The sequence below is a fragment of the Clupea harengus genome, chromosome 26 (genome assembly GCF_900700415.2).
Source record: "Clupea harengus chromosome 26, Ch_v2.0.2, whole genome shotgun sequence".
In the NCBI taxonomy this organism is placed as follows: Eukaryota; Metazoa; Chordata; class Actinopteri; order Clupeiformes; family Clupeidae; genus Clupea; species Clupea harengus.
In genome coordinates this window covers 6,086,408-6,109,155 of record NC_045177.1, presented here as the reverse complement: position 1 = coordinate 6,109,155, position 22,748 = coordinate 6,086,408, and the positions used below count along the sequence as shown (strand labels likewise).

The 22,748-nt window shown below is 44.8% G+C and overlaps 3 protein-coding genes across 5 annotated transcripts in view; 2 read left to right on the top strand and 1 right to left on the bottom strand.

Moving 5' to 3' along the window:
• Positions 1-14,670, top strand: part of LOC105900193 (inactive rhomboid protein 2) — a 32,529-nt gene extending 17,859 nt beyond the window's left edge. For all 3 annotated transcript variants that reach the window (XM_042703959.1, XM_031564097.2, XM_031564098.2), the window contains exons 8-19: positions 233-351; positions 666-872; positions 1,264-1,375; positions 1,918-1,992; positions 2,249-2,410; positions 4,446-4,531; positions 4,686-4,749; positions 5,206-5,297; positions 5,877-5,952; positions 6,231-6,331; positions 6,707-6,860; positions 12,444-14,670. In XM_042703959.1, the coding sequence (XP_042559893.1) occupies positions 233-351; positions 666-872; positions 1,264-1,375; positions 1,918-1,992; positions 2,249-2,410; positions 4,446-4,531; positions 4,686-4,749; positions 5,206-5,297; positions 5,877-5,952; positions 6,231-6,331; positions 6,707-6,860; positions 12,444-12,863 (1,668 nt within the window). In that variant the 3' untranslated portion in view covers positions 12,864-14,670. The remainder of the gene's footprint in view (positions 1-232; positions 352-665; positions 873-1,263; positions 1,376-1,917; positions 1,993-2,248; positions 2,411-4,445; positions 4,532-4,685; positions 4,750-5,205; positions 5,298-5,876; positions 5,953-6,230; positions 6,332-6,706; positions 6,861-12,443) is intronic.
• A 1,150-nt stretch (positions 14,671-15,820) lies between these two features.
• aanat1 (arylalkylamine N-acetyltransferase 1) lies at positions 15,821-18,077 on the bottom strand. Its single transcript, XM_012827468.3, has 3 exons — positions 17,692-18,077; positions 17,274-17,428; positions 15,821-17,098 (listed from the first exon to the last, which is right to left on the bottom strand). The coding sequence occupies exons 1-3, from the start codon at positions 17,843-17,845 to the stop codon at positions 16,793-16,795; spliced, it is 615 nt and encodes a 204-aa protein (XP_012682922.1). The 5' UTR covers positions 17,846-18,077; the 3' UTR covers positions 15,821-16,792.
• A 1,151-nt stretch (positions 18,078-19,228) lies between these two features.
• LOC116219736 ((E3-independent) E2 ubiquitin-conjugating enzyme UBE2O-like) overlaps positions 19,229-22,748 on the top strand; it is a 28,045-nt gene continuing 24,525 nt past the window's right edge. The window contains exon 1 of the mRNA XM_031563484.2: positions 19,229-20,059. Coding sequence (XP_031419344.1) covers positions 19,634-20,059 — 426 coding nt within the window. The 5' untranslated portion in view covers positions 19,229-19,633. The remainder of the gene's footprint in view (positions 20,060-22,748) is intronic.

Here is a 22,748-nt window from a genome sequence, read left to right as displayed (position 1 = left end):
AGACACTGAACCCCTAATTGCTCCTGATGTGCAGTGTGCCATCAGTGTAAATGTAAAATGTGTATACATTGTAAGTCGCTTTGGATAAAAGCGTCTGCCAAATGACTAAATGTAAATGTAAATGTAAAATGTAAGACAGAAAGTTAGACAGTCCCAATAAAGGAACATACATGTTGGTAATCAGCCCTCATGGACATAATGTGTAGCTCACTGCATTCCCCTCTGTCCTCAGATGGATGCCCGAGACGAGATGTACTCCATGGCTGACGACGTGTTCGAGTCGCCCCCCCTCTCAGCCGCGTACGGCCCCGGAGACATGTCCTTCGGTGAAGGCGCTCCTTTCCACAGCCTGTGAGTTTGAACTTGGAAAAGGGAGAGTTGTGGAAACTCTCAAACGCAAAGCCTCGAGAGAACTCTATAGTCTTGTTGTACTTCTTGTTGTCTTTCTCTCTCTCTCTCTATCTCTCATTCTCTCTCTCTCTCTCTCATTCTCTCTCTCTCTCTCATTCTCTCTCTCGCTCTTTATTGCCTGTCTGTCTCGCTCTTTTATCAACCTAATATTTGTGTTGGTTTTTACCCTCAGTGTTCCTCTCTGTTCTACCTACCAGTATATCTGGTACCTGTTTCTGATTGGTTGCATCCGCTGTCCGTCTCTCACCCTGCAGTAGGGACATCAGTAAGACCCCCCTCCCCTGCGACGGGCCCCAGCAGCGCAGAGGGCACCGCATCGCCTCCCAGGTCAAGCACTTCGCCTTCGACAAGCACAAGCGACTCTACGGCATGGGCGTGGTGGGCAAGTGGCTGAACCGCAACTACCGCCGCAGCCTCAGCAGCACCGTGCAGAAGCAGCTGGAGGACGTCCACAGCCACCGGTGAGCGCCCGCGGCCAGCGCCAGCTCTCTAGGCAGCGGTGCCAGTGGAGTTTTATCAGGGGTGCCAGTGGAGTTTTATCACACCACCTCTTGCCAATTCAAAATGCAAGCACTGATTCAGGCAGATTTTTTTTCAACTGACAGCTACTTGGAAGTACTAGAGTAAATGGAATTACGCGATTCATGGACGATATTACATTTAGTTATGCCAAGCGACGAAACGCATACATTTGCTTTTCTTTCCAGCTAATTTCAATTCCCAAAGTGATTTTTCTTGTGTCATTTTTATAGAGGTGTGTGACAGCAGGTTGTGTGTTTTGTCTCGTGGGCACTCTGTGAAACCCTCCGAAGGCTCCGTGTGAAAGCTGTGTGAACCGTCTCTTTTTCCCAGGCCTTACTTCACGTACTGGATCACGTTCGTCCACATCGTCATCACCCTCCTGTCCATCTGCACTTACGGCTTCGCCCCCGTCGGCTTCTCCCAGCGCTCCACCACTGACCTGGTGAGTCCCCCGGGAGACATCCGCCACGCCCCCACTCAGGTCCCCCACTCCACTTCCTTAGCAACCGCACACACGACAACCCCCGATAGGGCCTCCTTAATTGTGCTCTAGGGGAGAGTTCTTGTCTGCTCATGCTATGGAGGGGGCTTCAGTGTTGGGGTCGACACCCAGCCATGTTCCCTTGCAGAGTTATTCTTTCCTCTTCAGCTATTGCTCTTACCACTCTGTACTAAGACTGTGAGCAGATAAGCGCTATCTGCTGTCTGCTAGTCCAAACTGTGTTCCTCATTCTGTACTAAGTGGCTGGTGGATACCTCAGAGACCGTGAGCAGATAAGCGCTAGCTGCTGTCTGCTAGTCCAAACTGTGTTCCTCATTCTGTACTAAGTAGCTGGTGGATACCTCAGAGACCGTGAGCAGATAATCGCTAGCTGCTGCCTGCTAGCCCAAACTGTGTTCCTCATGTTAACCCTGAGAGGAACCCCACTGTCTGCCCCATTAGCGTTTTTTTTATTCTTCCATCTTCTTTATGTTTTCCTCTAGGTGCTGAGACACAAAGGGATTTACGAGAGTGTGAAGTACGTCCAGCAAGAGAACTTTTGGCTCGGGCCCGGCTCAGTAAGTTTGGGTTACTCCACAGCCTCCTACTCTCACCCTACTCACCCTGAGCCAGCAAGGACACTGGAAACAAAGTTGTTGTTGTTTTTTTTTTCATAGGGAGTGATATTACAAGGTCATATTACAATACAACCTTAAAAAAGGTCAAACAATTTCATTCCTTGTACTGATAAAGCTCAACATTGCGCTCAGTTGTAATGTATGTTATGAGAAGTCTTTGTGCCAACTGTTCATCTCTGGCCTTGGTTGCGTTTAGGACGATCTCATCCACCTCGGGGCCAAGTTCTCTCCCTGCATCAGACAGGACTCCCAGATTTGGTCGCTCATTCAGAAAGCCACAGCCCTAGAGAAAGAGACGGGCTGCTGCGTCCAGAACGACAACTCGGGCTGTGTGCAGACACTTAATGAACACTGCTCAGTGAGTGTGCTCCCAACAGACACCCACACAGATACACACACACACACACAGATAATACAAACACACTCACACAGATACAGATACAGACACATGCACAATCCCATGTACACACAAACACACACCCATCCACACACAAACACACTCACACAGATACAGATACACATACACACACACACACACACACACACACAGAGTTGTGGACACTCATACACTCTCAAAAGCAAATGTATATCCTTAGCGTGTACATTCAAGCTCACTTACTTTATGTATGCACATACTAACACGCACATACACCACTCACCCAATATTATTATACACTACCGTTCACAAGTGTGAAACCACCCACAAAATGAGGAAACTCACTTTTTTTTTTCATCAAATAAGCTGCAAAATGAATACAAAATATAGTGAAGATATCAACAACATTAGAAATAATGTTTTCGGCTTGAAATAACTATTTTGTGCTTGAAAATATGCTTTCATAAAAGAAACTTCCAGTGGCAGAATCACAGTTTGACAGTGGTACAGTGGTAGAGAAGTCGTTTAGTAATCAGAAGGTTGCTAGTTCGATTCCCTGTCGAAGCGTCCTTGAGCAAGACACTGAACCCCTAATTGCTCCTGATGTGCAGTGTGCCATCAGTGTAAATGTAAAATGTGTATACATTGTAAGTTGCACATATGTAAGTCGCTTTGGATAAAAGCGTCTGCTAAATGACTAAATATAAATATAATATATATATAAATATAAAATATAAATATATTCTTCCCTAAATAGATGTTGCATCATTTTGGAGCGATGCTTTGGGTTACTGTCTTGTAAGATAGGAATGAGCTCCAGTCAGATGCCGTCTACAGGGCACTGCATGATGGTGGAGTTATGGTAAAATGGAGTTATGGCCTTCCTTGTTAAAGATTCCAAAAACTCTGTACAAAGTGCAAACCATAGCTGCACCAAAGCACCCTCAGACCATCACACTTCCTCTTCGGCGTGCTTGAGAGATGGTGTCCAGAACTCCTCACGCTCGTCTTCATTTGGTCTGTGAGGCACAACATTTCTGCTCTGTCATCCAAACTCTTTGTCTTATCTAAAACATTTTTTTCTCAATCATCTTCCATCCAGTTTGTTTTTCTTTTGTCTATCTTAGTCTTTCCCTTCCCTTTGGCCAATCTCAGATATAGGCTTTTTCTTCTCAGTATTCAAAAGACTGTTACTGTTGAAGATAAGACGGATGTTTTCTGGGTATTAATAAAGCTGCCAGCTGAGGACCTGTGAGGCATCTGTTTCTCGACCTAGTGATTGCGATGCTGTTCTCCACCCTTTGTGCACTGGTGCCTCCTGCTTCTCTTGGTATCCTGGTTAGAGCTCTGCACTGTTCTTTGAAGGATGTGATGCACACCTGATGCACCAGATATGTTCAGTTTCTTGCCAATTTCTTGTGCGGAACAGCTTTAATTGCAAGGAACCATAATAGACTGACACGTTTTTGTAGAAAGTTCTCTTTTTCTAACCACTTTTAGATCATAATCAAATCCACATGCTGAAGGCCAGTTTCTGCTTTCTTAAACACCACGACAGTTTTCAGCTGCACGTTATTGCAAATGGGTTTTCTAATAATGAATGGCAGAATATGTTGGCAGAAACAATGGGTCTATGTAGATGTTCCATTCCAAATCAGCTGTTTTCTGCTGTAACAGTCATTTTCAACAGTAACAATGTCCACACTACAGTTATGATCGATTTTAGGTTATTTGAATAGAAATAAAAACATGATTTTCTTTAAAAAAAACTATAACATTTCTCAGTGATCCGAAATGTTTGAATAGCAGTGCGCGTATGAATGCTGTTAGATTGGGTGTTTCAGAAATGTTCGCAATGCACCACCGAAATTCTGCACGCATACCATTCATTCATTCAAGCTCAGCCGTACCCACTCTCAGCACGCGTTGCATAGCCCTATGCTGCCACCTAAAGGTGAATTCTATTAGAGGTTTTGTTTTCATTTGAGTCTTAAAATCCCATTCTCTTTCCTGACAGGAAACACTTGGCACTTTTATAAAATGGACAAATGAAGATGTAGACATCATTAGGTCATCTGGCGCTGTGTGTAACCAGGACCCCAGGTACTGTCTCTGACTCTTACACAAGATGGCTACCTGCTCAGAAGGCACATCAGAATAGATCTTCTCTTTCAAGAGTGGTTATGCTTTAATATGACCTGCCTACCTGTTTCTTTCCATCCATGATCTTTTCACCCCACACATGTAACGGCCAAAGGATCTGTGAAGAGCCTGCTTCCATACTACCGCACATTTGGGCTGATAACATCACTCAGTGGCCGGTGAGTGATGCCGTTTTCATCCAATGAGAAGAACTGTAGTTAGGCTTGCAGCTGCGGCAATTAACGACAGTTGCTTCAAATATGTTGAACCAGAAATGGAGAGTAGGCTCAGAATGAACGACATTGAAGCAGAAGTCTTGCAGTGCAAAAAAACAAGGAAGTCATGTGAGATATTTTTGGATTGTTAAATGGAGAACATGGAAAGTAAGTAACTAGGAAGTCTAGTCAAGAAATGGTGTGACTGTCTGACAGTCTTCCTTTTCACGTGACAGAAGTAGTTCTAACTATTTACTGTTTTTTCCTCTCATGTGATTTTGTGTATCTGTGGGTTTCTACATCCTGTGTAAAATAGTTTTAGCCTCAAGTTTAATAGCTTAGCATTCTGTTATTCCTGTGCATAAAGGGCGTTCTCGTTTTTGCTTGTGTCCGACATTGGGCCTTTTCTGCTGGTCCCAGATCTGTACCAAGCGCGGTGGGAACCACACAGGCCTCCGACACATGGACTGCAAGATTAAAGGCCGGCCCTGCTGCATAGGCACGAAGGGCAGGTAACCTACACCTGCAGAGATCACTTCTTCAAACACTCTTGAGTTCATGTAGTTCTGCTTAAAATTGGTTCAGAGGATTTGGTTTGTTTGTTTGTTTGTTTGTTTGTCTGTTTGTCTTTTAAATTCCTGCTGGAATTCCTGAATATTATGATCCCCAGGATGTGGATATTATGATCCCCTTGTGAGGATTTGTTCTGATTATTGCGGCCAAAAGTCCAAAATAAAAAATTGCAGTGGTTCTGAGTTAAACAAAATCAATTGGAAATGATCCGTAAAATCAACGACTGTGTATTTTTAACTGAAATAGTGTGGTAATTAGAGAAAATTGCAACCTGCAGTCGCAATTGTGGGAAATCCTTGAATTTGTGAAATTGCAAGATCACCAAAATCCCGAAGGGACTAACAAATACAGGTTTAATGGATCAAGTGGATTATATTAATTAGTTGCCAACAGTAGTTGTAAGTAGCTCAGAAATGTCTGCACTTGATGCCATGGCTTCACTGTGTGGCTCTGTGTGATCTGTTTTCATACGGCTCTTCTCTCTCCTTTCTCTCTCTCTCTCTCCTTCTCTGGGTCAGGTGTGAGATAACGACACGAGAGTATTGCTCTTTCATGCGCGGATACTTCCATGAAGAGGCCACACTGTGCTCACAGGTGCTGCTATACATCTCACACATTCCTGAACATTTATGTTTTACTAGCCTACTTGTACATAACTGATTTAGTTGTGAGAGAAGTGTTTTGGTTCCGTCAACATCAATCAATTGCATTATATACCAACCCTCTAAAAAGGCATTTGAGCAAATCATATGATTTGCTATAAACATGGAACAATGCTTTTTCTCTCTCTCATTCTCTCTCTCTCTCTCACTCACTCTCTCTGTCTCTCTCTCTCTCTCTCTGTCTCTCTCTCTCTGTCCTCGTGGCCGCAGGTGGACTGCTTGGATGATGTGTGTGGCCTGCTGCCCTTCTTGAATCCAGCTGTCCCAGACCAGTTCTACAGGCTGTGGCTCTCCCTCTTCCTTCATGCTGGGTGAGAAAGGCGCACTAGCTGCCTCACACTCACTAGTTTTGTATAACTTCTAAGTAGTGTATTCTGAGTGTGTGTGTTTGTGTGTGTGCGTGTTTTTTAATCTCTGTGTTTGTTTGCTTGCTTCTTTGGGTGTGTGTATATGTGTGTGCACGTGCGTGCGTGTGTGTGTGTGTGCGTGCTTATGTGTGTGCGTGCGTGCGTGCGTGTATCTGTGTGTGTGTGAGTGTGTGCGTGTGCGTGCGTGTGTGTGTGTGCGTGTGTGTGCGTGCATGTGTGTGTGCACGTGCGTGTGTGTGTGTGTGCGTGTGTGTGTGTGTGCACGTGCGTGTGTGTGTGTGTGTGTGTGTGTGTGTGTGCGTGCGTGTGTGTGTGTAGGCTGCTGCACTGCCTGGTGTCGGTGGTGTTCCAGATGACCATCCTGCGGGACCTGGAGAAGCTGGCGGGCTGGGTGCGCATCTCCATCATCTACATCCTCAGCGGCATCACCGGCAACCTGGCCAGCGCCCTCTTCCTGCCCTACAGAGCTGAGGTATGACCAGCGCCCTCTTCCTCCCCTACAGAGCTGAGGTATGACCAGCGCCCTCTTCCTGCCCTACAGAGCTGAGGTATGGCCAGCGCCCTCTTCCTCTTCCTCCCCTACAGAGCTGAGGTATGACCAGCGCCTCAGGACACCACACGCCAGAGCACTGGCTCAGATATAGAGCAGTCAGCTCACTCCCCCCCCCCACCCCCTATGATTTGTCCCTTCCTACTTCCTCCTCCTTTGCTTTCACCCCTCCCTTTTTGGCACGGCTCTCCTTCTTTATTTCCTTGTTTCGCTCACTGTGCTGTTTGAGCTGTCATATTGACGTCCTCATTGGCTTTATTGTGAACTGCGTTGTTTACTCTGAAGTAAACACGAAAACGCAAGGTTTCCGTGTGTGATCTTTTTTGAAGAAAACAATGAAAACTAGCCCTTTATTGTGTAACGTGAACCTTTAAAAACTCTTGCAACGCAACCAGTTTTGAATTTGTTATACCCCTTACTGAGGGGATCCCTGAGGTTTGGATCTGTGGACCTCAGCTTATTTCCGAGATTCCTGAACTCTTTCCAAGCCTGTGGCACACTAAGTCCCCCGGGTTCTGGCAGTTGTAGTCTGTGCTGACCTGCACGTATTAATAATATGGGGAAATCACGAACCTCCACCCAGCTGCTTACATGCCTTGGGTGAAAACCAAACGGAGAGTAAGTGAGGTGCCTGCTGTGGGGCTGTCTGTGTAGAGCTCATAGGTGCCATTAGAGGAGGAGCTTTCCATAGGGATTACCCGCCTACAGTGACCCCGTCTGGACAGCGACCACCTCACCCTGTCAACGTCTGTGAAGTGCCACACTGCTACATACATACCACTGCACTAACATTTAGTCATTCAGCAAACCATTGTGTTCACTTTAAATTACTTTTATTTTATATTTATAACTGAATTACGCTAGAGTATAGGGAAGTGCAGTGGATTGTCCATCATATAGGCTGTTTGGATATAATTGTATGGCACACTAACACACCGTTAGTTCAAGAACTAGAACTAATCTGAAAGCGAAGTAGAACTAGAACTGAAATACAGCTTTCTAAAGTCACTTATTTTTAACCAAGAAACTAAACTAGTTAGCATCTTGGACCCATAGCATTTTGGAGATAGTGCAGAAGCATCCATCCCTATGTTGTGTCAATGCTGGGGTATAATTAAATTAAATTAAATGAATTAATAATTATTATCTATTATATTATTATTGGATATCATTAATAATAATACATTTAATAATTAACCAGCACAGGTGCTATAGGAATTGTTCACTCAAATCCAAAATCTTCCTGTACATCCTCTGGACAAAGACTTCCCGATCAATGTGTGCCATCATCGTATTTGCCTCCCAGATAATCCCACTCCCTTTATCGTCTGCTTGATGTGTTGATGGAAAGTTAGGCCGCAATCCTCTTTCATGGTGGATTAATAATGTCTGTGCAAGGCTGCTAAAAATGGGGGGCTGAGATGCTCCAGCAGGCGGGGCTAAATATAGCCACTCCTCAGGAAGTGACGAGAGAATGAGTGGATAGACGCACCTGCCAGGTGTGCTACCTGACTGCAGTTAGACCACTTCAAACAGCAAGAGGGTTCTTTCTCCCCACAACACCTCGCTTTTAATACGAATCCTGATGGCCTCTAGTGTTGTTGTATGTGTTTTTTTGTTGTGGTGGCTGCTCACTGTAAGCTAGCAATGAAGTTTGTTGCTGTATGTTGGCACACTCTCTGTCCAGTTGCACCAGGACAACTGGGTAGTGCATTCACACTCCAGTTCATGGTCAGGTTCAAAATAAGTGAATTCAGTAAAACAGCGTATGCTGCTGGTTTTGTAGTATTAATCCGTATATAAGACTAAACAGTGAACACATCCAAATGTGGATTGTATTTATCTACACATTCTGAACTTTAAACCCTTTTGGGAAAATGTTGAATGGTTTAAACATCATTGTTCTTCTTACTTATGGAAGCTACAGAAATTGTTTAATGGCACCTCTTACAAAGGACATTGGACCTCATTCTGAAACATTTTATTAAGTGTCTTCTTAAATGTTTTCTTACGAACTTCGTAAGACCAACCCTAAGAATGATCCACGCCGGATTCATGAAAGCGTGGAAATGTGTTCTTAAACCGCCAAAGTGTTCTTAGCTGTGCACTGATTCTTAGATTGAACCTGCGTCCTCGGACACCTGAATTTGCATACATAAACGGCCCGCCAGCTCCTTATAAGGGCATGCAACCACAGGACCGTGTGCACACAGAATCCACAGGTAACGCGAAAGCAACTTGAGTCTGATCAAAATCATGTCAAAGCGGAAAGCAAACACCGGTGGTGCACTGGCCAGTAAGTGCAGACCTAATTTCACCGGTGCAAAGGTGGAGGTACTGTTGCAGAATGTAGATGTGTCCATTCTATTCCACTATGGCTATATCCACACAATTGAGTTTAGTGCTTATTTGTTTATTCAATGCCATTTGCAGTGCTCGTGTATTTATTTTAGGACATCACAATGCCTCGAAGAATCATGCCTATGATGTGAAACGTAATTTAATTGTGTGATACAATTATTCTCGTATTTATTATTATTATAATTATTTAAATCCAAGGATGTCTGTAGAATTGATTTGAACGCAATCACCAATTCCACCAATCTATGACTGCTTTTCCACGTTCTTAAATCCTGTTCTTAGAATCCCAGATAAGAAAACTTTCAAGAATGCCAGAATTGTCCCCGGGAACTTTGTAAGTGGAGTTAAGTAGTCTGTCTCAGGAGACTGGTTCTAGGTAGCGTCTGGTTATAGGTGTGTTTGGCATCAGCCTGACGTATATCATCAGGTACTGGCGTCACTTTATGTAGTCAGAGCCAGCAATAGGCATCATAAACCTATTGGCTTTGTCACGACCGAAATAGCGCTAAAAACACACTGCAACGATGACTCTCAAGCCACTTAGAGCCCAGTTTTAATAAGGTTAGATTATCCCATTAGTCTACACGGTGCAAAATAACAGGTCCTGTTGATGATGCTCACCGTTTGGGTTTTAAGTGAAGGTGCATTTAAAATGGTTAAGAGCACTGTGCAAAACAAGTCACGCTTCCAAAAGCAAAACTCTCTTCCCTTTGCTTGGCACTAATGTTGGGTCTTGTGAGGGAACTTGGAAGGCAAATCTAATTCCCTGTCAGCGCTCAAGTGCAACCAGTGAGTGGATAGCTGCTAATCTCGACATTAGCGCTCTCACTCTGCGTGCGATCTGTAGTGTTGCTAGGGGTCACATTCGCACGTGCCTCAGACCAGCAGCACGTTTCACTATGCAGTCAGGGTCATCGAGGTCATTAGAACCAGATTACAGACAAACTGACGAGCTATGCAACCATTAGCAAAGGTGTACATGGCAAGACCTAAGTAGTTACAGGAGGACCTAACTAGAACTAACGTATCTATGCTATCTTCACCAAACCTCCACTGGATCTAGCCTTGCTCACCTCGTTACGCTGACCCACTTTCATTAACTTATACCTGTGTTTTCATGGTCATGCGAATGTTTGATTTGAATGTCAGTCTCTTGGTTACTAAGCTTCTCTTCGTGAAGGCAATTCTAACAGAAGCATACGAAAGTATTGCATTATGTTAGAAAATTTCAACTCTCCCATTCAGCCCTCTAAGCTCCTCTTCGAAGTTTGAATTCCTCTCACGCGCTCAGCAGTCAGCCCTTGCCCTTCAGCCTTAGCTTTCACTTTGCACCCTCCATTCAAACGTGAGCGTGACTCCCGCTAACGCTCACGCTACACGGTTGTCACTGGCGTGCCTGTGGCAGGGGTGACACTTCATGGGTGTGTGTGGGTGTGGCATCAGCGTGTGAAAGGTGGTACACCTCTCTCTCCCTCTCTCTCTCTCTGCCGCTCTCTCTCTCTCTCTCTCTCTCTCTCTCTCTCTCTCTCTCTCTCTCGGTTTTCCCTTGTGCCTGCGGAAGGTTGTCTCCTTAGATTAGCCATCTGCCTCAGATGACCCACCACCACCTCCATCATCCTGACGTCAGCCTGATCAGGTGACCATCGGGCAAAGGCTCTGAGAAGCCTTGCTTGCATCTTTTCCTGCTTAGAGAGGATGTTTATAAGGGATCCTCTACCCGTCACTGTGAGAGTGTGAGGGAAAGGGTTTTGAAGTTTGGACAGGATTTGAACTACTTCGAACTTCATAAACTACTTCATAAAGCACAAAACACTGAGCCACAGCAGTAATGACAACTGTACATTAAACTGTATTTTAAATAATTGACACACTACAGTTATATGTGTTTAGTTGTGTATACGTGTAGGCTATGCAATTGCATGTTTGTGTGATTAAGATGTAGACATACATACTGTATATTACATACATGAACCCCCACATATGTACAGTTACATTTACATACATACCTGTAACACAGTTACATTTACATACATACTTGTAACAAAGTTACATTGTGTGGCGCCAGCAGGTTAACAGCAGCTGTTCTCTTGAGGAACTTGGCAGAAAAGGAGAAAAGAACTTTTGTTCCTTTTGTGTCTGGACAGTCACTGCATATTGACTTTGTATTGACAGCATCATCTACTGGTCCGAATAACTCCCTGCGTATATTGCAATTATACAAATGGTCCTGTTGTCTGTTTTGGTTATGGTTGTTTGCTTTGAGCCTTCTTTGTTCCCTGGACATTTTTGAGTGTCTCATTAATATCACACAAAGAGGTAATGGCTGGCTTGGCTAGCCCTATTAGCATTCGTATTAGCATGACAATCCCATCTCATCCGCCCCTACTGTCCATCCCCGAAGGGTCAACGCCGGGCATTCAGCCGTCGCACCTGCCTGCCACTCTTGTCAGTGTGTGTATGAGACCTCTGTATTGCAATAATAACAGCCTTGCCTTAATGTACTGCCATTAGCGAGATACCAGGGAACTCAGAGGCACGGGCTGCATTGACTTTCAACGCTCACGTTTTTCATTCACAGTTCAGTGAGTGCGTCACACCCAACAATGCAAGCCGAGTGTGTAATTTCGAAATAGCTGCAGGTTGTATTTGGATGATTCATTCATAAAATGCACGTAATTCATTCACAAAAAAAATGTCCTTTGTATTATATTGAGCTCTGAAATTTTTCATACGCCGTCATCCTTCAAACAGTGGCTTATAAATGAAGCCCCTCAAAAACTACATATCTGAGAATGTAACAGAAATGAGCTTTTCTGTGCTTTACTCCTCTTGTAGTCCTTTAATTGCTGTGTTCTTTTCATGATCTAGTAAGTAAGTAAGTAACTTAAGATTCTCTTTTGGGAGCTTGTGTTTACAGGCAAAGTGTAGATCCCAACAGAGTAAAGGACACTTAAAGGACAGGGTCTGTCGTAGCAGCAGTAAGGTGTGAACACTAGCAGAAGCTCTTCTAGGTGCTTCATTCCTGAGGGGTTTATGTCAGTGAGTTGACACACTTGGAAAGGCTCTCATTCAGTGTGCTGGCCAGTGACCGAGCGCTTGTTCTGTAACCCAGTGACCGAGCGCTTGTTCTGTTCTGTTCTGCAGGTGGGTCCGGCGGGCTCCCAGTTCGGTCTGCTGGCGTGCCTGTTCGTGGAGCTCATCCAGTGCTGGCCGATCCTGGCCAACCCCTGGAAGGCCTTCCTCAAGCTGCTGGGCATCGTATTCTTCCTCTTCCTCTGCGGCCTGCTGCCCTGGATCGACAACATCGCCCACATCTTCGGCTTCCTCAGCGGGCTCCTGCTCTCCTTCTCGTTCCTGCCCTACATCACCTTCAACGCCTTCGACAAGTACCGCAAGCGGGCGCTCATCCTGGTCTCGCTGCTGGCCTACGTCGGGCTCTTCGCCTCGCTCATCGTCTGGTTCTACATCTACCCCATCAACTGGCACTGGCTGGAGCACCTCACCTGTTTGCCCTTCACCAGCAAGTTCTGCGAGCGCTACGACATCGACCATGTGGTGCACTAAAAGGCATGACGCTAACGCTAACACCGCTAACTCTAAGCCGAATGAATTTATGGGCGGGAGGAGAACCAGCTGGCTGAAGGGGGGGGGGGGGGGGAAGAGAGAGAGTATGGTGAGTGAGCAAAAGCACTACAATATCGAGAAACTTACTCTGGCTCTCTCAGAGAGTGTAGTTGACTGTACAAAGAAAGTACACAGGTCTGTGTGGAGTCTGTGGGTGATGCCTGCTATTGGGAGCGGTGAGAGGACGGACTCAGAGGCTGATGCCAAAAATCTATCTGATTTGCTATTGGGAGCGGCCAGAGAACTACCATGACAGACCTCTACTCTGAGACACTTAGGGAAGAGCATTTTACCACTCATTTGTTACATTGTGTTATTTTGCAACACTACAGAAAATTTCAACTGTTTTTTTTTTTTTCTATCAAGGACTCCACAGATAACCTTTGGGACCTAATTACAATACAAGCCATCCCAGATTTAGGATTTATATCACGCAATCGTGAATTTTAAAGAGTTTTTGTTAAACTGAAGGGTTTGGGCAATGGGAAGTCATTATGCAGAGATAGCCTTACCGTGGTCTGTAATCTAAATATTACTTTAAAAGCCAGGAAAACCCATCTACCTGCATATCATTTGTCATTTATTGTAAATGTTGTAACTCATTTAATGCCTTGATATATGGTACATTCTTTTCAAGACACACAAGGTAGTGTGCTTTGAGTCGGGTATACTGACTGGAAACGTTGGTATTCATAATACTGTGCAGCTTGATAATCAATGTCAACACCTTTCTGGGATTATTTCTGTGAACAGAACGGAACATTTCATGTTATTCAGGTAGTTCCAAAGTGGAATGTAGCCTAAGTATTGATAATAATCTTATAGACTGGCGTACTTGCCCAGTGCATTTCCGTATCGAATGACACATTACTTACCGTATCACATGTCACATTTTGTCCATCTCGGTTTTGTCGTACAGTGCATATGCCTTGAATGGGGAACATTTAAGCAGTTTAGGGACATGTGTAGTGCCAAGTTTGAGACAATGCCCGCACAATACAGGGCAGAGTGAAACTGCATGGACTGTGGCTTCTGACTGGGCCATTGGCTGGTCTCGTCCACAGCTCACACCACATCGCCCACCCTGAACTACCAGAAAACACTCGGCACCGTTGCCAGCCTCGTTCCCCTTGCACTGGGATTAGAGCCCTCTGCCTTGGTGAGTGTCTGGCTTTATCCACTGTGAAAAGATGACTGTGAAATGGATTACGGCCTAATTGGGGAGGACTGAGAGTATGCGGCTCTACATAATAATTTCCCTCTTCCTCCCCATCACATCTGGAAATAGGATTCACCGGGATGACTAGGAACATAAGAGACGGTTAAAAGGTACCCACCGTTATCCCTCTGCTCATGACTGTTGACGGATATGGATGTTGCAGTGTTTTTGTGTTTATACCGTACTGCCTGTTTCGCAGACACAGAAATGTTTTGCTGAGACCTATAGCCCCTTGAGTTGTTCCAGTAGAATGTTGTTGACATAGGAATGCAGTGTGCCTTTTTTTTTTTAAATCAAGATTGACTACCTTTTATTATGATTGCATTCATTTGTATTAACAAACTGTACGGGAGGGATCGGACCAAATAGATATCATTTATTTAAAAAAAAAAAAGGGAAACTTGTAAAATTATATAGTGATATAGTGTGATATTTTTGATGCATTTTATATGTTATTCCTCTGTGTGCGTGATTATGTCAAAAAAGACATTTCTTTAAAATAAATGTAAATAAATGTTTTTTCTCCTACATCGGTGTACCAGTAATGACTGAAATACGTTAACAGGTGACGTGTTCTGGTGAACACCTGCACAGTGTCAGGTTGAGCTGGTGGATCTCGGTGGATTGGCCTCCCCCAGGGGTACTGCTTATGCACTATGAAGTATAATCTCCTTTAAGCTTTACCAGCCAACCAATCCACTGCCTCTGAAACGTTTGGACAACTAGCATTTTGCTTAGGTTTTTCTGCCTGGAATCAGACAAAGAGGAGCATAAATTGTGAAAAACATAATTTTTTAATTTTTCTGTCAACAAAAAGTAAGTTTTGTCAAAAATGTGTCTTGATTGAAGACTCGAGGCAGAAGTGGTTAGTTACTTAATCTAATGGGAAAGGCAGAGTGGTCATCAAAGCCCTTCCAGAAGAGCTTCACAGTCTTCTCTTACATGTTCAGCATTTAGGAACACAGTGGTTTGTGTAATGACAATTTCCCTACAACTTGGTCACCAAACCAATACTTCCACAACCCGCCAAAGCTTTTGGGGGCAGATGTTATAAACCGGTGTTGTTGCTGTTTAATTACCCTTGTCTTGAAAGGGCAGATCAAGTCACCGATGGTGGCAGGCTGGGGCTTCAGCAAATCCTCAGATGTTTACATTCATTAAAGCTCTCTAATGGAGCTAAAGAGGCTTGAGGCACTCCTGAGCTGCTAAACCCTCACATGGACGAGGTGTGTGTGTGTGTGTGTGTGTGTGTGTGTGTGTGTGTGTGTGTGTGTGTGTGTGTGTCTGTCACTCCTGAGCTGCTAAACCCTCACATGGAGGAGTGACGGGGTGTGTGTGTGTGTGTGTCTGTGTCTGTGTGTCTGTGTGTGTGTCTGTGTCTGTGTCTGTGTGTGTGTCTGTGTGTGTGTGTGTGTGTGTGTGTGTCACTCCTGAGCTGCTAAACCCTCACATGGAGGAGGTGTCTGTGTGTCTGTGTGTGTGTGTGTGTCTGTGTGTGTGTGTGTGTGTGTGTGTGTGTGTGTGTGTGTGTGTGTGTGTGTCTCACTCCTGAGCTGCTAAACCCTCACATGGAAGAGGAGGAGTGACGGGGTTCGTTTGGAGGTTTGTGCATTTTGGGTGCACGAGTAACTTGAGCTGATCCAGAGTCAGTCCGACCAACAGAAACAATAGTCATCAATAGTGAAAAACAGATTATTGAAAGATGTCACTTCACATGGCCATCACAATATGAATATGGAACCAACATAACCATTTATGGCATAATTGAGCAGGTTTGTTATTTCGATTGATCGATCCTTGAAGCCATTATACATTTAAATGTCTACTTGAACTACATGTACAATGAGTAATGCTCATATGCTGACAAATCAAATATCTTTGATGGTGTCTTGAATCACAAGAGACCACAATCAAAGGGGGGTGGCGAGTTGATGCTACGAGTATTTTAATGCTCATATTGGACAAATACACAACCAGTGCAGCCAGACGACACTAACAGAGAAGAGGCCATAACTGACCCCCCCATAAGATGTAGCACCTGCTGAATACACAGCAGAGATTGTGGAGGAGCGAATAAATAGAATAAAAAGACCTTTTTTTGCAGTCTGCAGTGCTGAACTTCTTTTCCTGTCCTCTCAAACCTCTTCTTCAAACTACATTTAAGTCAACTTAAATATATAACATTCTTGGAGACATGGTTCATTTTAGTAACAGACTTTATGTTTTTAAAAAAATGTCCAGCATTTAAAAAAAACATGATGTAAAATTAAAGTATAAATAAGATGTCAACGTAAAACATAAAAAAATAACTGAAAACAAAATGATTGCGATTGTCATTTGTTTCTATAATCGTTATAGAAGTCTTTGTCACCCTCAGCTGTAAAACAAACAAATTATGTTTATAGGTCCTCTAACGGCTGTAGAGTCGTTCTGGACAGCAGATGCCTGGATACATGGCATCACTCCTCGGTAACACACTGGAAAGCTTTGCCTCCCAAACATCGATAGCTAGAGCCAACAAAGCATGAGACGTTAACACCTCCACAACAAGCTGTTGGTAAACTCCGAAAACTGGCCAAGGGCAGGTCTCCACAGAAAACAAACACGCAAGCAACATCAAACACATCACACGCCCTGAGGACCATTCAGCTCAGCAGCCGCTGTTGCGACGCATGAAAGCATGGCCACGGACGGGGCATTGCATCTCGATGAAGGTGAGGGGCCCCACGGTGATCTCACAGGGGCCCTTCACCTTGAACCCAGATTTCCGATAGAAAGGCACCAGAAAGTCCTCACACATGAGGACGGCGCGGCGGACGTAGGGCAAGCAGCGCAAGTACTGCAGGTAACGCCACATCAGGATGGAGCCTTTGCCTTGCTGCCGGAAGGTACGGTGGACAGCTAGCACGTGGAGGTGGACAGTGGATCCGTGGGGCTTGTGAAGAGTCAGCGCGTCCTGTGTCGGCGGAAAAAGAATCAAGGTAAAGCTACCTGCGTTTCTGAGTAATTGGTCTTCCCCTCTACATGTGACGCCTAAGTAAATTCACTTTAAATGTATTCTGTGCGATTAATTTAAATTGTAAAGCATTAGAAGCTGTGCTAAAACAACAAACAGAGTGAGTGGTTCTAACCGTGGTTAGCCGTTCCTGGTCCCAGAGGGAGCCGATGATAAAGGCCACCATCCTGCCTTCCTCGAACCATCCCAAAGACAGCTCTGGACAAAGTGTGAGAAAATGACGCACCTCGTCCAAATGCAGGGGACATTCACCGGATACAGAGAGGAAAGCTGTATAAAAATAAAAATAGAGGATGTAACTGTAAGGTTGAATGCAAAGTTCTAGAAGAAGTTAGACTGTTCTATTCAAATGTTTCAATAAACTAGACTACTTAAACGTGTGCTTTAAACATGCTACGTTACAAACTTTAAAAACGTATTTAACCATAGTGGTTGTTCTTCAAACCATAAAATAAATGAGACGGACTATAGTCAAAATGGTTTATTTTGTTACAAATTGTAAAACTACTTGTAAAGCAGGGCTCGTACTTTACCTTCCCTCTCGATCTCAAAAACACTGATAGCGTCCTCCGGACTGAGGGAGCGAAACTCGCTAGCCGGCAGTGTGTGCCGACGCTGACGCCCTGGAGAGATCGGAGTCCGCGCGTAGAGAGGTCGGAGAAAAGGTAGGGCACTCACAACCGACATTGTCGTAAACTTGAAAATGAAGCCCTTCTAACTTTGACTTGCTTCGATTCTTGGTGGTTCCCTCTCCTGTTTTCTGTAGGCCAAGCCAAACTACGTGTTCATCTGACTGCCAAGATGAGTGCGTAAAACTGTGCCCTGGTGGAGCAAGTCGTGCGTATTTATAGGCTACTCGAGGCGCTTAAGCGCTAGTCATGAGCCGACATACGAGGGGGGCGTGATGACCAATTTACGAATACTGTAAACTAATCGCGTGTTTGCAAAATTTGTTTGGGATTAGGATTGTCTTGCCTCTTTGGTATAGTTACACTTGCCCTCTATACGTTTGTCTGACGATAATATCAAGTAGTTATTATTATTATTATTAACTATATGGGCCCCTAAAATCGGATTGTTTGACCACATCTGGATGACGTAGGCCTATACAAATATATGTTGTGATGTTATACCACAACCCTGTTATTAAACCACCATGCATGGCCACATGTCCCATCGTATAGGCTGCTTGTTGATGGTGCCAGTCTCCGTTAATCCTACCCAACAGCTGATGACTTCACTGATTTACCGGTTTTCTCATTTGCTTTCCGGTAATAATTATCCAACTTTACGGGATTAGAGCCTATTGCGGAGCGTGGATTATTCCATTGTTTTCTCCTAAACGTTGTTTACAAAAGCTTTGTCCTGAAATCGGCACATAGTAATTGAATGTATTAGGTCTACAGTGATTTTAAGAAGCCTACTTTCAATATGGCTAGATTTCAGTAAAGAGATAGATACAATTAGGCGTGAGTAATGAATGAATGTATGAATGAAATAGACCCCTAACCTGATCAATCCAAACACTGTTGTAACGGGAGAACGTGAGTTAAGGCCAATGCCATGTTTGGCCAGTGTCACTTGCAAACTGGCTGTCATGCTTATTCTTATGTTCATGCTTGTTTGAGTGAATTGTGTTCGAGGTAACTGTAGCGACAGCCGAACTTCAATAGCCAGACAACTTCATCGACTAGTTTATGCGCTGAAGCTACCCACTGAATGAACTGCCAACAGAGTAGAAGTTGCAGTGTGTAGCATGTGTCTTGATTGGCTAGGCCCATTGACTAACGGTGCAAACCACGACTAAAGCATTTTTAATGCAGTGGTTACGATGTTCCGACATAATACAGATGTTAGTTCGCTGTTTGTGGAGAGGCCTATGTAGGGTGGGGTGGTCCAGGATATTCAGACCCAATTGGCAACTGCGGCTCTTACACGCATTTAACGGTATGAACTATATTAAAATACTGACACCATGCGGCCAAATTAATTACCTTGTCGCGTGGGTGGAGCTGAACATGTGCTTTATTGTTGAATAGGCTATTGCTACCGGTGTAATACGTGAATACCGACAGCCTGTCTTAAATGTTATTAGCACTGTTGTGCAGTTATTCCTTGCATTCAATCTAGGCAATATTTTAGCCTATGCGTCAAACTATGGCCAAAATCTAAAACTCGCGTGAACTTAATTTCACTAACTTACTAAATAATCGACGGACTTAATTTTGTATACATTAACATCGACTAACAGGTGGCTAGTCGTTGCATGTTTGTACCAATCTCCTCCCTGTTGTCTCGGTAGACTGTCCATTCTACTCCCTCTTTTGAAAAGGGGTTCGTCTCTTCTACATAATCGACGTGCAGTGCTACGTACCGACGTAAACACGTGTGGGTCCCTGGTTACAGGTTTCTGCTCATTATCCCTTCTCCACCATCCCTCTTGCTCTTTCGCATCATTCCCCGACAACAGCAGCGATGGCGGAACCCGTGGCATCGGCGGCTAAAGACGCAGCATCCCCATCCCCGACTCCAGCCTTTTCCCCGGCAGCTAGCCCAGGATCTGAGCCTCCTTCAATGGCGCTCTCTCCTTCAGCAGGAGGTTCTGAACGACTCCTTTTCACCCACGACCTAGTCTCAGGTCGGCATCGTGGGTCGCTGCGATTTGGCCTTGTGGTAATGATACATGGCGAGGATGATTTTGACTCCGATTCAGACATAGATGTGGACATAGCCGACGATGGCGGAGGTAAAGGAGGTGGTGGCTGTGGGCTATGTGGTGGCCCCGGTAACGCTGATACAGAGAACGGTGCTGCGGACTCGCGGACACGGCTTCTGGGAAGAGGTTTCGTACGGGTGCAGTGGTATCCAAATGGAGTAAAGCAAGACGTTCATGAAACCAAGGTAATTTTGAAGTATGAAATGAAATGTTACCCTGTCTACACCATATTTGGTTCATTGTTGCCCGGGCATCACGCCCGGGAAATGTTATGCTAACATTACGTCTGTTCGTTAGCCTGCATTCCCATCATCAAACCAGTGTTCCTTTCTAGCCAGCTAGCTAACGTAAGGTACGCTCATTAGCTGGCTATCGCTAGTCGGTCTTATCCCGAACAACGCCTCGTTTGAACACCCGCTACGAAGTTGTTAGCAAGGTTGCAATGGAATGAACAATAAATGGCAAGGCACTGATGCACTAGCTACTGGCCTTGCTAGCCACCTCAAATTGTCACCTTAAACAAAGTGGTTCTAAAACAGCTAAGTTAACGGGCTAAATTAAATGGCAAAGCATATAACAGGCCATGGATAAGATTGCATGAAGGAACAGTTCGCCAGTCAAGTAATGTCAGCGTTACTGCTTCTCTTATGAGGTGTGCAGAGACGGGTGTTTTATAGATTGTACAGAGCAGTTTAGCAAGCTAAAGTCCATGCACTATTAGCTAATGTTAACCCATTGCCCGATTGATGGAATTCTGCCAAACTTTGAACGTGACAATGGCATACCCTGCCCACTTTGCTGACCTGTGGCAAGTCCAGAGCATGCATGAAGAGCAATAGAATTTTAGAAGTATTTGCTGCCCTTTGGTTCAAACACAGCGTACATCTATGAGGCGGCTACAGAAGGTCGTCGCAGGAATTTCACATTACTGTGTCATGGTAGAGAAGAAGTCTATAATTAATTCTAAATATTACGGATTAAGAAGATTTAAGAATTTGTTAACCATATTTAGTGGCCCGATCAATCTCACATTTATTTTTCAGCACATTTCTCTGCTACATCATTCGTGTTGTATATCATCAGGTATCCACACAGGTATTTAGCCAAAAGCTGGTCAGGCCTGATAAATTGCTGGGGCGGGGAAAAGATGCCGCTAGACCAGAGTCCCAACACAACATGACCGGCCTAGAAGGTGCTCCAGCTCTCATTCATCCCGTTGCAGTCCATTGTGTAAACATGAAACGCTCTGGTGGAGTCTTTGGCCTCTGGCACATGACGGCCTCATCTTGTTGGTTGTTCAGGAATAATAGGTGTCAGTGGTCAGTTGTAAACGGACTCAGCCTTCTCCGGACTTCCACCCCTAGCGGTCGGCTAAGCTGCGATGCTGCGTGAGTGTGCATCTTGGCTATGACCTAATGGCCTTTGTCACTACAGAGGGTATAGAAAAGCTCCTCTCAACGTATGTCCCCACGTTCCATTGTGGTCATGCTAATGCCAGGTACATTTTCCAGTGCCTGTTGCATACATTTGTTAAGACAACTCTTCTTCAATCAAAGCAAGTAGGTGCAGGATGATCAATTCTCATGGCGGTTATAAGAATCATGAACCAATTACTATTAAAAATGGTTGATTGGTTGCGTGATGAGGTATCTGATAAATATTTGCATGATGTTACTTGTTGTGTACCGTCACCCTTATGTGATGCACATGGAATACAATACAATAGCAGTTACTGAGATGTCTGCCTCTAGCTGATGGAGACCTTTAGTAGAAGGTTAGTTTTATCCATCTGAAAGAAACCAAGCATCTTTGGGGATGAATGAGCTATATCTGGTATTGCTGTTTCCCATGACACCCATTTGTCAGGCCTGGACCGCAGTCTGTGCTGGGGGAATTGCAGTCGCCCCCCGAAACTCTGACTTCTCCACCATCTGTTGCCGAGGTTGCAGCTGCCCTTGCTTGACATACTACCAGTCAGGACTGTTTACGGAAGCCCTTACATTATTTTTTTTTGCTACGCCTAAATCCAGTTAGTCGTCTGAGATTCTTGTCTCCACAGGGCTGGTAACACCTCAGTTGTTGGATACGTTGGGAGGTGATTCGCTTTTACGCAACAAATAGTCGCCCTCCATCAGAACGAGTCCCTTGGTCTTCTTTGAAATTCCAGGCATGTAAGCCCATCACTGAGGCTGGTAATGAAAATCCGGTATTGAACGGGACACGCCATCTCCTTTTGAAAACATTCCACTGTCTTGTAGTATTCAGCGTTTGTTGTGCAAATTCTTCCTTGGGAGGCAGTTGCTTTGCAGATTAATAAGATGTGGCACTCTGTGCCACTTGCCCAGACACGGCTTTGATTGAAACCTATTTAATGAAAGCCTGACAATACACCTATCCCCCGCCTCACCTTGTACTTTGGGTGTGTGTGTGTGTGTGTGTGTGTGTGTGTGTGTGTGTGTGTGTGTGTGTGTGTGTGTGTGTGTGTGTGTGTGTGTGTGTGTGTATTCCCCTCCTAGTAGCAAGATGAATGAACACACTGACTGCGTGTGGTTTTGTGAGTCTGTGTTTGTAACTAGCACAGGGTGGGCTCGAGCCTCAAGGAAGTGCGTGTGTGGTGTGTGTGCTCGAGCCTCAAGGAAGTGTGTGTGTGTGTGTGTATGGGTAGGCTTGAGTCTCAAGGCATGCTGATCAAGTTCTCCATAAGAGGCTGAGTGCCCCATCACAGCTGAAGTCATCAGGAGCCAACGCCCTGTCCAGCATCCCATCCCCGGGGACTGAGGAAGAGGAGGGAGGGAGGGATGAGAGATGACACTGCAGGAGGAGAAGAAGAGATGGGCTGGGTCAGGATAGGGGTAGGGCTGTGGGTGGGGAGGC